General features: G+C 36.5%; 1 protein-coding gene across 8 annotated transcripts in view; it reads right to left on the bottom strand.

Annotated features, from left to right (window-relative positions):
- ATP8A1 (ATPase phospholipid transporting 8A1) overlaps positions 1-15,707 on the bottom strand; it is a 221,092-nt gene that overhangs the window by 143,236 nt on the left and 62,149 nt on the right. For all 8 annotated transcript variants that reach the window (XM_023638157.2, XM_070263872.1, XM_070263876.1 and 5 more), the window contains 5 exons: positions 14,038-14,107; positions 12,816-12,943; positions 8,840-8,951; positions 7,341-7,506; positions 5,945-6,072 (listed from right to left, as the gene is read on the bottom strand). In XM_023638157.2, coding sequence (XP_023493925.2) covers positions 5,945-6,072; positions 7,341-7,506; positions 8,840-8,951; positions 12,816-12,943; positions 14,038-14,107 — 604 coding nt within the window. The remainder of the gene's footprint in view (positions 1-5,944; positions 6,073-7,340; positions 7,507-8,839; positions 8,952-12,815; positions 12,944-14,037; positions 14,108-15,707) is intronic.

Genomic DNA, 15,707 nt, shown 5'->3' with positions numbered 1-15,707 from the left:
CCACCAAGAGGACATAACACTTATTAATATATATGCACCTAACACAGGGGCACCAAAGTACATAAAGCAATTATTAACAGACCTAAAGGGAGAAATTAACAGGAAGACAATAATAGTAGGGGACCTCAATACCCCACTCACACCAATGGATAGATCATCCAGACAGACAGTCAATAGGGAAATAGTAGATTTAAATGAAACATTTGATCAGATGGACTTAATAGATATATATAGAACATTCCATCCGAAAACAGCAGAATATACATTCTTCTCAAGTGCACATGGATCATTCTCAAAGATAGACCATATGTTGAGTAACAAGGCAAGCCTCAATAAACTTAAGAAGATTGAAATCATCTCAACCATCTTTTCTGAGCACAATGCTATGAAGCTAGAAATCAACCACAAGAAAAAAACTTGGAAAGTCAGAAATACGTGGAGACTGAACAACATGCTATTGAACAACCATAGGATAAGTGAAGAAATCAAAGGGGAAACTAAAAAATACCTGCAGACAAGTGAAAATGAAAATATAACATACCAATTCTTATGGGATACAGCAAAAGTGGTCATAGGAGGGAAATTCATAGCAATACAGGCTCACCTCAACAAGCAAGAAAAATCTCAAATAAGTAATCTTAAAATGCACCTACAGAGCTAGAAAAAAGAACAAAGCCCAAAGTCAGCAGAAGGAGAGAAATAATAAAAATCAGAGCAGAAATAAATGAAATAGAGAATTAAAAAACAGTAAAAAGGGTTGATGAAACTAAGAGCTGGTTCCTTGAAAAAATAAACAAAATTGACAATCCTTTAGGCAGACTCACCAAGAAAATAAGAGAGAAGGCTCAAATAAATAAAATTAGACAAAGAGGAGAAATTACAACAGATTCTGCAGAGATACAAAGGATTATAAGAGAATACTACCAAAAATTATATGCCCACAAATGTGATGACCTAGGAGAAATGGATGAATTCCTAGACTCATACAACCTCCCAAAACTGAGTCAAGAAGAAATAGAGATTCTGAACAGATCAATCACAAGTAGAGAGATAGAAACAGTAATCAGAAACCTCCCAAAAAACCAAACTCCAGGACCAGCTGGCTTCTCTGGAGAATTCCACCAAACATTCAAAGCAGATTTAGTACTTACCCTTCTCAAACTATTCCAAAAAATTGAAGAAGATGGAATGCTTCCTAACACATTCTTACTGTGATACCAAACCCAGACAAGGACATCACAAAGAAGGAAAACTACAGACCAATATCACTGATGAACTTAGATGTAAAAATCCTCAACAAAATACCGGCAAACCAAATACAGCAATACATTAAAAGGATTGCACACCATGATCAAGTGGAATTTATTTCAGGGACATAGGGATGGCTCAACATCTGCAAATCAATCAATGTGATACACTACATTAACAAATTGAGGAATAAGAATCACATGATCATCTCAATAGATGCAGAGAAAGCATGTGACAAGATCCAACAGCCATTTATGATGAGAACTCTCAATAAAATACATATAGAGGGAAAGTACCACAACATAATAAAGGCCATATAGGACAAACACTCAGCCAACACCATACTTAATGGTGAAAAACTGAAATCCATCCCCCTGAGAACAGGAACGAGACAAAGGTGCCCACTCTAACCACTCTCATTCAACATAGTACTGGAGGTGTTGGTCAGAGCAATTAGGCAAGAAAAAGAAACAAAAGGAATCCAATTTGGAAAGGAAGAAGTGAAACTTTTGCTATTTGCAGATGACATGATTGTACATACAGAAAACCCTAAAGAATCCACCAGAAAACTATTAGAAATAATCAACAACTACAGCAAAATTGCAGGGTACAAAATGAATTTTAAAAAATCAGCTGCATTCCTATATACTAACAATAAACTAGCAGAAAGAGAAATCAAGAATATAATCCCATTTACAATCACAACAAAAAGAATAAAATACCTAGGAATAAACTTAACCAAAGAGGTGAAAGACCTGTACACTGAAAACTATAAGACATTACTGAAAGAAATTGAAGAAGACATAGAGAAATGGAAAGATACTCCATGTTCATGGGTCAGAAGAACAAACATAGTTAAAATGTCCATAGTACTCAAAGCAATCTACAGATTCAATGCAATCCTAATCAGAATCCCAATGACATTGTTCACAGAAAAAGGACAAAGAATCCAAAAATTTATATGGAACAACAAAAGACCCCAAATAGCCAAGGCATTCCTGAGGAAAAAGAACAAAGCTGGAAGCATCACAATCCCTGACTTCAAAACATACTACAAAGGTATAGTAATCAAAACAGCATGGTACTGGGACCAAAACAGACAAACCGATCAATGGAACAGAATTGAAAGCCCAGAAATAAAACCACACATCAATGGACAGTTAATCTTTGACAAAGGAGCCAAGAACATATAATGGAGAAAGGAAAGTCTCTTCAATAATTGGTGTTGGGAAAACTGGACAGCCACATGCAAAAGAAGTAAAGTAGACCATTATCTTGCACCATACACAAAAATTAACTCAAAATGGATTAAGGATTTGAATGTAAGACCTCAAACCACAAAACTCCTAGAAGAAAATATAGGCAGTACACTCCTACACTGGTCTTAGCAAAATCTTTTCGAATGCCATGTCTACTTGGGCAAGGGAAACAAAAGAAAAAGTTAACAAATGGGACCACATCAGACTAAAAGCTTCTGCAAAGCAAAGGTAACCATGAACAAAAACAGGAAGACAACCCACAACTAGGAGAAAATATTCACAAACCATTTATCAGACAAGGGGTTGATCTCCAAAATATATAAAGAACTCATAAAACTCAACAACAACAAAAATAAACAACCTGATCAAAAAATTGGCAAAGGAAATGAACACTTTTCCAAGGAAGATATACAGATGGCCAACAGACACATGAAATGATGCTCAGCATCACTAATTATTAGGGAAACACAAATCAAAACGACAATGAGATATCACCTTACACTAGTCAGTGTGGCTATAATTACCAAGACAAAAACCAACAAATGTTGGAGAGGATGTGGAAAAAAGGGAACCCTCATACACTGCTGGTGGGAATGCAAACTGGTGCAGCCACTATGGAGAACATTATGGAGATTTCTCAAAAAATTCAAAATAGAAATACCATATGATCCAGCTATCCCACTACTAGGCATTTATCCAAAGAACTTGAAATCAACAATCCAAGGAGACTTATGCACCCGTACATCCATTGCAGCATAGTTCACAATAGCCAGGATATGGAAACAACCCAATGCACTTCTACAGATGAATGGATAAAGAAGATGTGATATATATATATACAATGGAATACTAAGCCATAAAAAAAGACAAAAGGGTCCCATTTGCAACAACATGGATGGACCTGGAGGGTGTGATGTTAAGTGAAATAAGCCAGACAGAGAAAGACAAACATTGTCTAATTTCACTCATATGTGGAAGATAACAAGTACATGGATAAAGAGAACAGATTAGTAGTTACCAGAGGGGAAGAGGGCTGGGAGGTGGGCAAAAGGGACAAAGGGGCACATATGTATGGTGATGGGTAAGAATTAGACTACTGTGGGTGGGCACGATGAAGTGTATTCAGAAATTGATAAACAATAATGTACAGCCAATATTACGCAATGTTATAAACCATTATAATCCCAATAAAATTACTTAAAAAGAAAAAAGACATTACCAGGCACTTCACAGAAGAGGAAACACAAATGGCCAATAAACACAAGAAAAGAGGTTCAGTCTCATCAATAATCACCAAAATGCAAATTAAAATATTATAAGATATTTAAAAAAAAAGAATTTAAGACAGAAGCCCTGTTCCAGGAAGGCATTATCATCACAGATAATTATAGTATAATATATACTAGGTGTGGCAGACAGTGAGGAACCTAGCAAGGCCTGTTTGATCAAAGTCCTCTCTGTGTCACACTATCTCTAGATGGCCTAAAAAACATTTGTTTCCCAAACATTAACTCTTTTCATCTTCTTGTAAATTGCTTCCTTTCTCTTTGAAGGCTCAGACCCCTTCCCCCTTCTCCTTAGTCCAGAACAACATACATACCTCATTGTTGCCTGACTGTCTGGCATTTTTTCATGTGAATTCTCTGTGTGCATGTATTACATTTGACTTCCTCCTGTTAAACTGCGTTATGTCATTTTAATTATTCGACCAGCCATAAGAACCAAAAAAGGAAGCAGGGGGGAATTTTCCCCTCCCCAACACAAGCCAGGGTTGACTGACTTTTCACATGTCAGAAAAGGCCAAATCTGGTCTCTCCCACATCTGTATTTCAGACTGATCATTCACAGCTCTGGAATAGGCTGTTGAGTTACCATGTTTTAAGAGGAACAGTAAACAATTGGGCAATGTTTAGAGAGGAGTGACTGGAATGCGGATTAAGTTTGGAATCATGTCAAATGAAGAACAGAATGAGATAGGGGACATTTAGTTAGGGGACAAAGATATGATAGAAGAATACGCATGATAGCCAACTTCAAATATTTTGCAAGTCTATCATTCAGAAACAAGATTAGACATTTTCATAAAAGACATAAGAGATGTATATCGGACAGAACCAGAATCAAAGGGAGCCATTTACTAATCTCATTTCTACAAAAGGAAGAAGCTGCCTGGTAAGGGAAGATCAGTCAGGAATGTTATAAACTCTCCCCATATTAGAGAGGCTGTTGAAAAGCATAAGTCTGAGGGGCTCATCCAATGCTAAAATTATACGATTATTTGAAGCAAATATTATTTTTGAAAATCCAAATAAAAAGTAATAAAGTCACGGACTACTTATTTGATTTTCACGTTACCTTATTATTTCAATAAGTGGGAAACATTCAATAAGTTTTAATTGTACTTGTATAAATTTTATTATATAATTTTTCAGCAATATATCTCCTGCATGAAATAAGCTATGCCTGCAGCTCATTTTAGACTTCTAAATTACACGGCTCTTTTACCAATGAATTAAGAGATTGATGGTTGAAGTAGACCATTTACCATGGGAAGAATATGAGCAGCTGCAAAAGTAGCATGAGTTATATTTTTAAAAATCCTAATATTATTCATATTGAAAGACTTTTACATGATTTAAAAAGAAACATCAAAAGATAATATGAAAATTTATCAAAATAAAAGAAAATTAAACTTTCTGGAAGATTAGGTCTAAAGACATTTAATTTACATAAATTCATTAATTTCAACTTTGGTAAAAATCAAATTGAGGCAGAGTAACATATTTTATTAAAAAAAAATTTAGGAAACAGATGTCCAGTACATTTTTCCAAGATTAAAAAAAAAATTAAGAAGAAAAATTCAAGCATGAATGAAATTGTTTACAGTGTGGAAAAACAGACTATATAGATGCATAAAATGTGATAGCCTGGTTGTTATAAGTAGTGAACACAGTACAATTTCTACAGTGCTCAACTGTTCATGAACCTGTCTATATCATGAGATTCCTTTGATCTATATGACCACTGTGAGGTGCAGGTAAAGCATGTTTTATCATTCCTATATAAGTGGCCAAGAAAATAAGTCTCAAAAAAGTCAAGTGGTTTAGCAAAGTTCACACAGCTAGTAAATTACAGCAGTAAAACTACACTCTAGATGTTTTAACTCCAAACCCCATGGATCTCCTTTTCCCCAAGATTACTATGTAACCCAAAAGAGGCTTCCTGACCTACAGGCCTATTTTCCCCAGGAGGTCTGTGTGACGTTAGATGAAACACTTTCTTATTAGGCTCAAGAATATTGTGAAATGTAATCTTGTAGTCAATAAAAATTAAGGTATAATTGAGATTTTTTTTTCTGAGAGATCAAAAGGCCCTATCAGGAAAAAAGACAAAAACTATGTTTAGAGTGATGGAAAACAATAATAATTCATATTTACCCAATTTATGAAGTATGCCTGAGTAAATTTCACCACTTCTAATGTAACCAACAAGCTGATAGGAATAAGATTGTTGAAAAGAATGATGAAGGTCAAGAAATTCAGTCCAAAATTATTAGCGCCACCATCTGTTGGGGGAGATGGGAAGAAGGTCATTTGCATATTTTATTTGCATTGATCAGAACTTAAGCATAATAAAAATTTTCCATATTATACAGCATATCTAGATAGTTTGGGAGGAACACTGGGCTGATAACATATCCTTATTCTCAAGTACATTCTTCAAGATGGGACAACATTTGTGTTCAATATGTTGTTAATCCTATTGAGAACTGCGTAATGGTATGAAGGAGTGAAAGGGCTATTACGTATTTCAAATCCTGTTCCAAACAGGAAGTTTAGAGATATCAGGGATAGGACTGAGAGTTTATAAATGTAATATCTCAATTGGACAGAATCACTTTTATATAAATTCCTGAAAAGCATTTCTAATTTAAAGCATGCCGTAAAAGCAAACAAAACAGCAGCAGCAAAGCCAACTCAAATAGCAAAAACAAGGGAGGGCTGGACTCCAGGCAAGTTCAGCCCTGGGTAAGTCATATTTTTCCTCTTCAATAATGAAAATAAGACAGCTATCTCAGATACACTGTAAAGCATATGAAGAAACAAACTGATGGTAGCCCTAACAGTTCTAATGTTGAAATGGCAAATCAACGACTGTAAGAAAAGCTGGAACAGCTGCAAAGCTAAATCCATATAATAAAAAAACTGAAAAAATCAATTTTGCTATTAGACTTTACCAGAATTTGTTTTCATGCTTTGGGAAATTTAGTATTTACTGGTTAAGTACTCATCAAAAGGCAATGCAAACTTACTTCCGAGAAAAATTCAAGGGTGATACATTAATCTACCATCAGGAAAAGGATAAATGCTCCAAAAGAAAATTATTTAATAGTACTTTCCCTAAGACAGGATGGCCATTAACATAGAATTCATTGCATTTATGAGTTCAAATGAAAACACATTCAACTTAAACATTTTTAAAGAACATAAACTACTTTTCAGTGCTTTAAATACACTCAATCTGCTTTCTTTACCAGATAGCTATCTAATTACCGGTGTTAAAACATTAAAAAAATAAATTAATAACATTAATAAAATGACATTTTATACTACTATGGAAGCCTCATTATATTTTTAAGGATTTTGAAATTTTAGAGATTCTAACATTTTACTTACTTTTACTGGAAATTGCATTGAAAACTAAAGATTAAATGCCCAGTTATCTTGGCAACAAGGTTTTCATTTTAGAAGCAATAGGAAATTCCAAGATAAACTGTGAAACAAATACATGTTTTAATGAAAGAAAAAGGTCAATAAGCACTTCAACGCTTACAATTCAGATTGAGATACCAGTCTTTTCCAGAATGCCTTCGATTCCAAATGGCTGAGCCCACAGAACAGATAAGAGACATGGCAATTAAGATACAAAACAAAATCAAAATTTGTACATTTGTAATCCGTTCCACATTTGAGAGTTTAAGTGGTGGACTCGTTGAATTCTGTAAAAAGAAATAAGATGAGTAATAAAAAGTGTGTACAAATGATTAAGTAATGAGTATCTAGTATTTTGATGGGATGACAAAGTAAGTCACAACTCAAAATCTAGGCATGAGTAGACAACATGAAAATTTTACTGAAAACAATCACAAATGTAATAACTGTCAAACATTAACCATCTCGTTTTCTAAAGGCCACTATAGCACCCAACCCTTTTTTATAGGATGTAAAACCATAACAAGAAGAGAAGGAAATTTCTTTTTGTAGACACAGCTCTTGCCCTGTGGCAGGTAGGATGAACAACGCATTACTTGACTACTTAAGCAAAGAGGGTAGGCTAGAAGCATCTATCATCTCAGCTAAGAGAGGCAGAGAAGGTGGCCTATGCACCCACAGCCAGAGACCTGGAAATTCCAAAGTATGAAGGCAACATTTAAAGGATCTCTGGTTTCCAGATTTCTGGTGGCATTTAGAAATTGTTTTACTGAACACAAAGGCAATCATAGCAGTCCTGGCTATAAAGAATAACAGGGGCAAGTTTCCTCAGCTGTATTTAATAACAAAAAATGATTATGCTAGATCAAGGCTTCCACAGGACAGAAAATTAAATCTGTCATAATCAACATAAAATGTTGACTTACAGAATTTATAGAATGGTTAGGGGGTAGAATCATTAATAGAAGTCCTGTTTGCCTGCTGACAACATCTTCCTGCCTTTACAATGTACAAAGTTACCAGCCCTTAAAGCAGATATTCATTTAATATCTTAAAATTGAGTTTCCCACACCCATCTAATCACTGAACACTGAGGATATTACAAGGTAGAGAAGGAGCATCCATAGGCATGTGTAAACATTACAAGTGCTAGGGTTAAACTTGATTAAAAATTGTCAAACATAAAAATACTATGAAAAAATGGTCAACATTTGATTCAAGTTTTTCTTTTAATTTTATGCAAAAATGAAAATAAGTTCTAAAATTCAATCATTGTCTTAAAATTATAAGACAAATGCTTTAATTCAGGGCACTCATTGTTACACAGACAACTTGTATCAATCACTGTAATAGTCAGTAAACGCTGCCAAAGGACCAACACACAAAATCATTAAGAGTTCATGTACTGGGTGGCCTCTCGTGAAAGTTTCCAGGGTTCTTGAGTGCCGTGAGCCATTTCACAGTCCCACTCACTGAAGACAAGATTCTGGATGTACAGAATGGGGCTCAGGAATCTGTGACAGATGGTCTGCTATGTTTGGGACTACTGTACCAAGAGCTACAAATAGCACATTTTCAAAAGACTTTGGTCCAAAAGGTTTTCATAGATAAAAATCCCACCTGCATCAGCTTGGTGTCATGTCCAGTGTAGACAACTATTCCATGAACCCACTGTGTATTTCTCAACTGAGCGCCTCGAAGAAGAATCTGATCTGCTCCCAGGGGAACAGTGCTATGACAGATTATGTTGACATTAGAAACAACATTTTCTAAAATGTTTAAGAATTCTACAGCCACTATATAGTTCCAAAAAAGGTTCTGTTATTAAAACAACCCTTCTTACATTTATGTTTAGCAAAGAAGTAATTTTCTTATCAATAAGAATAATTTCCTTACACAAGGACAGCTGGAGGGAAGCGTTTCAATTGCTTCTCCTTAACACCGAACCTGACATTTCCTACAACTTCACCGTCCAAAATAGTAGGCAATGTTTTGAAATTCAGAAGCTATTTCTCAAACCTATTTAAAACATTTCCTGATTTAGTAAGTCCATTTGGGTTTCTGAGATGTTTGGAAGTAGTGAGGTTAGGGGATCTGATACCCTTCTCCCACCTTCCTTTAAATTAAAAATGGCTTTGTGCATAATAAAGGTTCAAAAACGTACACAAGGTGAGATAAATACACAGATCTCATCATACACTTGCATTGCCATCCCTACCCTCCAGAGCAGTCCTGTATCTAAAATCTCTAGGACTTTCATTTGATTGTATTTGAAGATCAGTTCTCCAAGAACTGTGAACAAATTTCCAATAAATGGTAAGCATCTAGAAGTCTTAACACTCCTTCGAAATGACAGCAAATTGAGAGTATCCATTTCATATAGCTGAAACCACATTTTTCATGAATGGGTTTAGGTTGTTGGTTGACACAAGCTTACACAGAGATATCAGAGGGGTACAAGCTATCACAGATATAGTGGGATTCTCAGTGGAAATTTACTACACAAAATACAATGGCTCAAGGATTTCTATCACCATGTCTTCATTTTAATAAGAAAAAAAGCAAAAAAGAAAAATACATTCAAAAACACTTCTAGGAAAAGAAGGAAACAATTTCCTTCAAGAAAATCCTGTGGGGAACACAGAACTTCTTTGTCAGCGGAGGCAGAGAGACACTGAAGCTTTCATTCCTGGTGGGCTTCTACGGTTGAGTAGGCTTCTAAGGCGAGTAACATCTTGGGCCTTGGACCTTCTTTCAGGAACTGCACAAATATCACTGGCCAGGTGAAAATCAATCCAGATGGGGGGTTAATAACAGCACCTCAAGTCTTCCATTTAAATGGCTAAATCTTTAGGAAACAGTGTATTCTCATTTAGAAAAGAACACACAGCAACTATAACTTATTCTTTATGCACAACAGCATGTCTTTTGGGATCCATCTGGATGGGAACCTCTCCTGTGTATGTCTCAAGATTTGGAGTACACTTCAGAGTTGAGAGCGGGCCTCAGGCCTCAGGCAGGTTTCCAAGAGGTTCTTGGGAAGTTGCTGGACTATGCTCTGGGGCACATCTGTGCCAACTCTTCCTTATGTATCCAATGGGGTATAACATAGCAACTGTCACCTCAGCATTTGTGGTGTGGATTGATTAGAATTTGGTACAAACTCTTCAAAAGCAAAAAATAACCATTTTCAATCATAAGGACTCAACAAGAGTCAGTTGTTACTAGTTTTCATGAGAGTTGAAATTTCAAAGCTTCTGGCATTAGACAATCCCTCATCCTAAAAGGAATCAAAGCACACTGATTCCAACAAAGGGGCTCCAAGAGTTCTGGATAATCATTGTAAAAGTCAAATGAGCTGCAAATATGAAGGTATCGAAAATCTCTCTCCATTTTTCATATAAATTAAAGCGTAATATATAAATTCTATCTGTACCCTAAATTTTGGCACCATCATACAAAATTTCTCCTTCACTGCATAAAGTTGCTTGGCATTGATTTGATGGGGAATTGATAAGAAATGGAAACCGGCTAGTTAGGAATGTCAGACTGCAGAAACATTACTTGTATAAATGGCCAAATCTATCATTAGTCTATAACCATATGTTCATGGAAAGATCACTCTGTACAAATTTTATAATAATATATAATTACTTCAAAAATTACAGGAAAGTTTTTGATGGATCTGAATGAGGATGACAGTTCAGGGTATACTTCAAATGTCCTTTAGAATGCAAAACTGTAATAGTGCAACTACAAAATAATGAAAGCACTGATAATCTCTCAGGCTGGTGGGTTGAATGAGTGCATTTAGCTGCATTTAGTTGGCCACTACCAATGCAAAATAGAGGAGGCAGGGAAAGAAGGAAGGGGAGAACCAGAGGAAAGAGAAGGGAGGCAGGAAACAACCCGACCTTTACTGCCAGGTTCTGCCCCATTTCCCTTTCTCCCCTTTGCAATTAAACTCCTTGACAAAGTTGTCTATATTTGCTATTTTCAACTTCTTCTGTTATCTCAAACTCATTTTCCTTAGGCTCCATCTTTTCTAACAGAGTCAAGGATAACCACGTGCTAAATCCACCTGTTAATTCTCAGCGTCACTGCACTTGAACATCAGCAACATCTGATCCACTTCGGTCACTCCCTCTGCCTTGGTACCATTTCTTCACTCTCTCTTGGTTTCTATCCTACCAACTTGATCTCGGTCTCTTTTGCTGATCCCTTCTCTTTTTCCAACTTAACGCTGGAGAGTCTTAGGATAGTCCTTGGGGCTCTTCACCTTTCTATCTATACCCTTTCACCCTCGGTGATTTCTTCCAGTTCCATGGCTTTAAATATCTATACTAACTACTCGCAAATTTATCTCATGAACCTGGACCTCTAGCCCACACTCCATGTTTATATATTTAACTGCCCCCTTGGCATCTCTGTTTGGACACCATAAATTTACTAAGTTCAAAACTGAACTGCTGACATTCCTCCTCAAAACCCTCCAACGGTTCCCTATTTCATTCAGAATAGCAGCCTTACGATGGCCTGCAAAGCCTTGCATGGTCTCTCAGCCCTTCTATTACTCCCTTCTTTGCTCACTCCGCTCCAGCCAGTGACCTCCCTGACATTCCATCATTACTCCAGGCACTTTCCCACTCTAAGATGATGTAAAGATATAACTAATAATTTGCACTGACTATTCCTTCTGTCTGGAATCCTCTCCCTCCAGATATTCAAATGGCTAACTTCCTCACCTCCTACTCACCTGTGCTCGAATGTGACCTTCTCCATGAAGCTTACTGCAACCGCCCTAACTGAAAGTGATTCCCTCCCAAGGACTCCCAATCTCCCTTACCCTGGGCAATGTTTTCCAAAGCATTTATCACTTTCTTACATAGTATAGAATTTTATTTTTCATTTTATTGTTTGTCTGTTTGCCCTTCTTTTACTCTAAGAAAGTAAGCTCACAAGGGCAGGCATATTTATCTGCTTTGTTCACTGTTGTCTCCTTAATATCTGTAACTGACCTAGCTGCTATGTGCTTAATAAGTGCTGGGTGAATGGCAGGAAATAGGAGAGGAGGGGAAGGGAAAAAGGCAGGAAGCAGGTAACAGCAAAAGATGACTATAGATGATAACATGGCCTAGAAAAGAGCATATGCAGTTACAAAGAGAAGAAGACAAGAAATTATCCAGTACAATGAGCCCTTTGGGTGCAGTGCCTGAACTCTGAGGCATCTAGAGATCCCAAGAAAGGTCCCAGGCCACAGAGACTGGACAGTTAAGCCCGTAACATAAGTATCCTGGACAAAGAATAAGTCACCAAACAACAAGTCAGAAGCCTGGCATATTCCTGAAAACATCCAACTGTCAGGTTGGCAGGAACCCTCCTGAAACCTTGTGCTATACGGTGTGTACAGGGTTAAGAGCTAGCATTTTCACAAAAGGACTCTGGGTGGAAGTAATACAGAAATGCTCAAGAAAAAGGTTTTGAGTGATCATACTTAGAGCACAAGAAAATAATATGTACCCAGGCTTGGCAGACACTCAGCAATACACTGTGACACAGTGGACTCTGGGTTTTTAAGAAGACCGATTTTACATACCCGTGTCCATCAAGTCTTATGTTCCCAACAAAATCGTAGAGATGTCTGTTTGGACTTTCACACTCGATTCTGCCAGAAATTCTCATCAAACTGTCAATGTCTTTTATATCTGATGTTGCTGGTAAGCCCTGTTTGGAAAGTTTTAAATACGCAAAGAAGGTATTAATTAAGTTGTGTGTAGGGGGGAGAGGGAAATTTGAATTCATCCAGGCCTGCAGATCTAAGGGATCCCACTAATCTGTAGGCAATTCTCTTCCCTTATACAATGCTCTCTTTGTCAAATCATAATTAAGGACACCTTCTTCTACACTTGAACACAGGTTTTCAGCACAAGGATAGGGCAGCTTTCATGAAACTTCTAAAATATATTAAAGAGACTATAAACCAGTCTGCAAAGATATTTGAAATAAGTCCTCAAAGAACTGTTCGCTTCCAAAAATAAAATAAATATTTAGTATTATACGGTCTGTCGAATCTCAAACGGGGAAAGTGAAATGAATAGAATCTATGTCCAAAGACAGTAGTTATGTTTCTGCTCTTTGAGCTCACTTAGAAGGGAAACTCCAAAATAGTTCCTCCCTCTGGCCAACCAGAACTGGCTCGAAGGGAAGAGTCCCCGCTTTCTGCAGCACCCTGAGTTCAGGTGCTGTGATGACCTTCCTTCCACCACATCCCCGCCTTCCCACATGCCACTTTCACCATCCGCCTAGAACCCAAGAGAACACATTTTTAAAAGTCCCCTTTAAAACTTCCAAAATAAAAACCTTACAGTTGCTTTCTGTTATGGATGGTACGAGAAGTAAATACAGAAATCTAAACTATCCCCTGAGATTAGTGAGACTTTTAGAACAGTAATGCAAACTAGGTCTTTTCAATACGGCAAAGTCAAATAATTTGGGCCAGGTGAATAGGGAAAATAAATATGCTAACACGTTTCAAAATACATAGAACTACTATTATCATCATCAGAGGGTTGGCTATTACACAAAATTTTAAAAATACTACAAAACTATTTGGACTGTATTTAATTAGGCAAGTAGATCTGAGTCTTCCATAATATTTAACAATACCAGGTGATAAAACCTCTTAATAGTAGCTCAGTGAGAAAAGACTTGCAATTGGACAGAAATGCTTCAACTCAAGACAATAACACTAACAAATAAAGCTCTTAATTCCATGCAATAAAACAGCAATAATTATACAGACTTGCATTAGATCTTACCTGTCTAATTTTCAGGTTTGTTTCACCATCTAAGTTGGATGTTTCAATGTAGCACACAGCCTGGGGCTCACTGTTGTTTAAAATTGAAAAGCACAAAGATTTAGCGAGGGAAGAAAAGTATAATAATAACTTACTTAAATGCTCAGACTCTCTGAAGCCTTTCGTTCTAAACAAAGCTTTAATCATCTAGTTCCTGGATGATTTTCATTCTAACAGCAAGATGCTGTGACGCAGAACCATGCATAACAACTCATGGATCAGCTTTTCAGCCAGAAGGACCCAGAAGCAATTTCCTGACAACAATTAGTACTGATCGTCAAGATAACGTAAATGATTAGATTTGTCACATTATATTTAAATTGTTCATCCATATAGACACAACACAGACTGTAACTGAAATGTGAACCAATTTTGTGTCCAAATTTATCTTTAGCTCAAATTATCAAGTGAGATTTCATGCTCATGCCCACATGTAAGTTGGTTAAGGAAAGTGGTTGATTAGAAAATTCCAGCTTGCTGCTTCTACAAACTTGCATTTACCACCCTTTTAGAAAAGATGAATAGGATCGCATGAACTATAATATTTAAATTTTAAGGCTACTTTAAAAAACTGTATGAACAGATTTTACAGTGAAAGGAGATGTACACTTTTCTCTCCCTACTTTTTCTGCTCCTGTTCTCCTATTTCTTAAAGTTGCTCCAGAGATTCTTGTGGCAGTAAAAGTTAAAACTAAAATGAGCCAACTTGGCCATATTGCTCCCTGACCTGAACGCAGAGGATCCACTGTATGGGCCCCCACCAGACAGCCCTAGTAAAGTCTAGTGTGCAGTGGCTGGCGTAAGGGGCCCATGTTCTCCAGTTTTATCACAGGCACCACACTCGGGGCCGTCTTACATGCTGCCCCTTCACACTCCAACTTTACTTGCCCAGCAGTGGCAGACACGTGAGCTTGCAGCCCAACTGTACAATGTGATCCTCAACTATAAGGAAAAACATTTTGAAATTAAATCAATCCTATTAGCACTTGGTTATCTAATAAGCCTAATTAACAGCATGTAAGTAACTATGAAAGTAATCTCCGATAAGCATGTGTACTCAAAGTTAGAAAGAAAGAAATTTCTATGGCACAAACACCTGGAATTTTATAATCAACTTCCAACTTCTATGTGTGTAAAACAGACTATTCCAAGTTTCAGAAATGGGCATGTAGCTTAGTTTTGTGACCTGAAGATTTGTGAAAATTACTGAAACACATGATCAATAATCAAATATTTTACAGATTCATTTTAAAGTAACTTTGCAAGTTCTCCACTTTACTCTATGGACTTTTTTCCCCCCAATAAGGGCTGAAACTTTTTCCCAACTGGAGAAGTTTTCAATATTTATATTTTCACTCTGTTAATTATTCAAAGTTTTATATTTTATTACTGTCACAATAATAATTTGCTTCTGGCAACTGCTCCCAATTGGAATTTACTTATATATACATTTGAAATATTGATGGTTTATGAAATTATAAAACATATCTTCTGATAATATAGAAGCATGATGACAAACAAATGCTAAACGAACTATGTTGGTCCATCTTTTGGCAGTAAAATGCATTAAAATTTTACAGGTAAGTATATCCAAGGCCATTCTCATATTAAAATGAGAATAACCTTCTAAT

Source organism: Equus caballus, chromosome 3, assembly GCF_041296265.1.
Source record: "Equus caballus isolate H_3958 breed thoroughbred chromosome 3, TB-T2T, whole genome shotgun sequence".
Classification (NCBI taxonomy): domain Eukaryota; kingdom Metazoa; phylum Chordata; class Mammalia; order Perissodactyla; family Equidae; genus Equus; species Equus caballus.
Note: the sequence above shows the minus strand (reverse complement) of the source record. Positions and strands in the feature narration are given on the sequence as shown.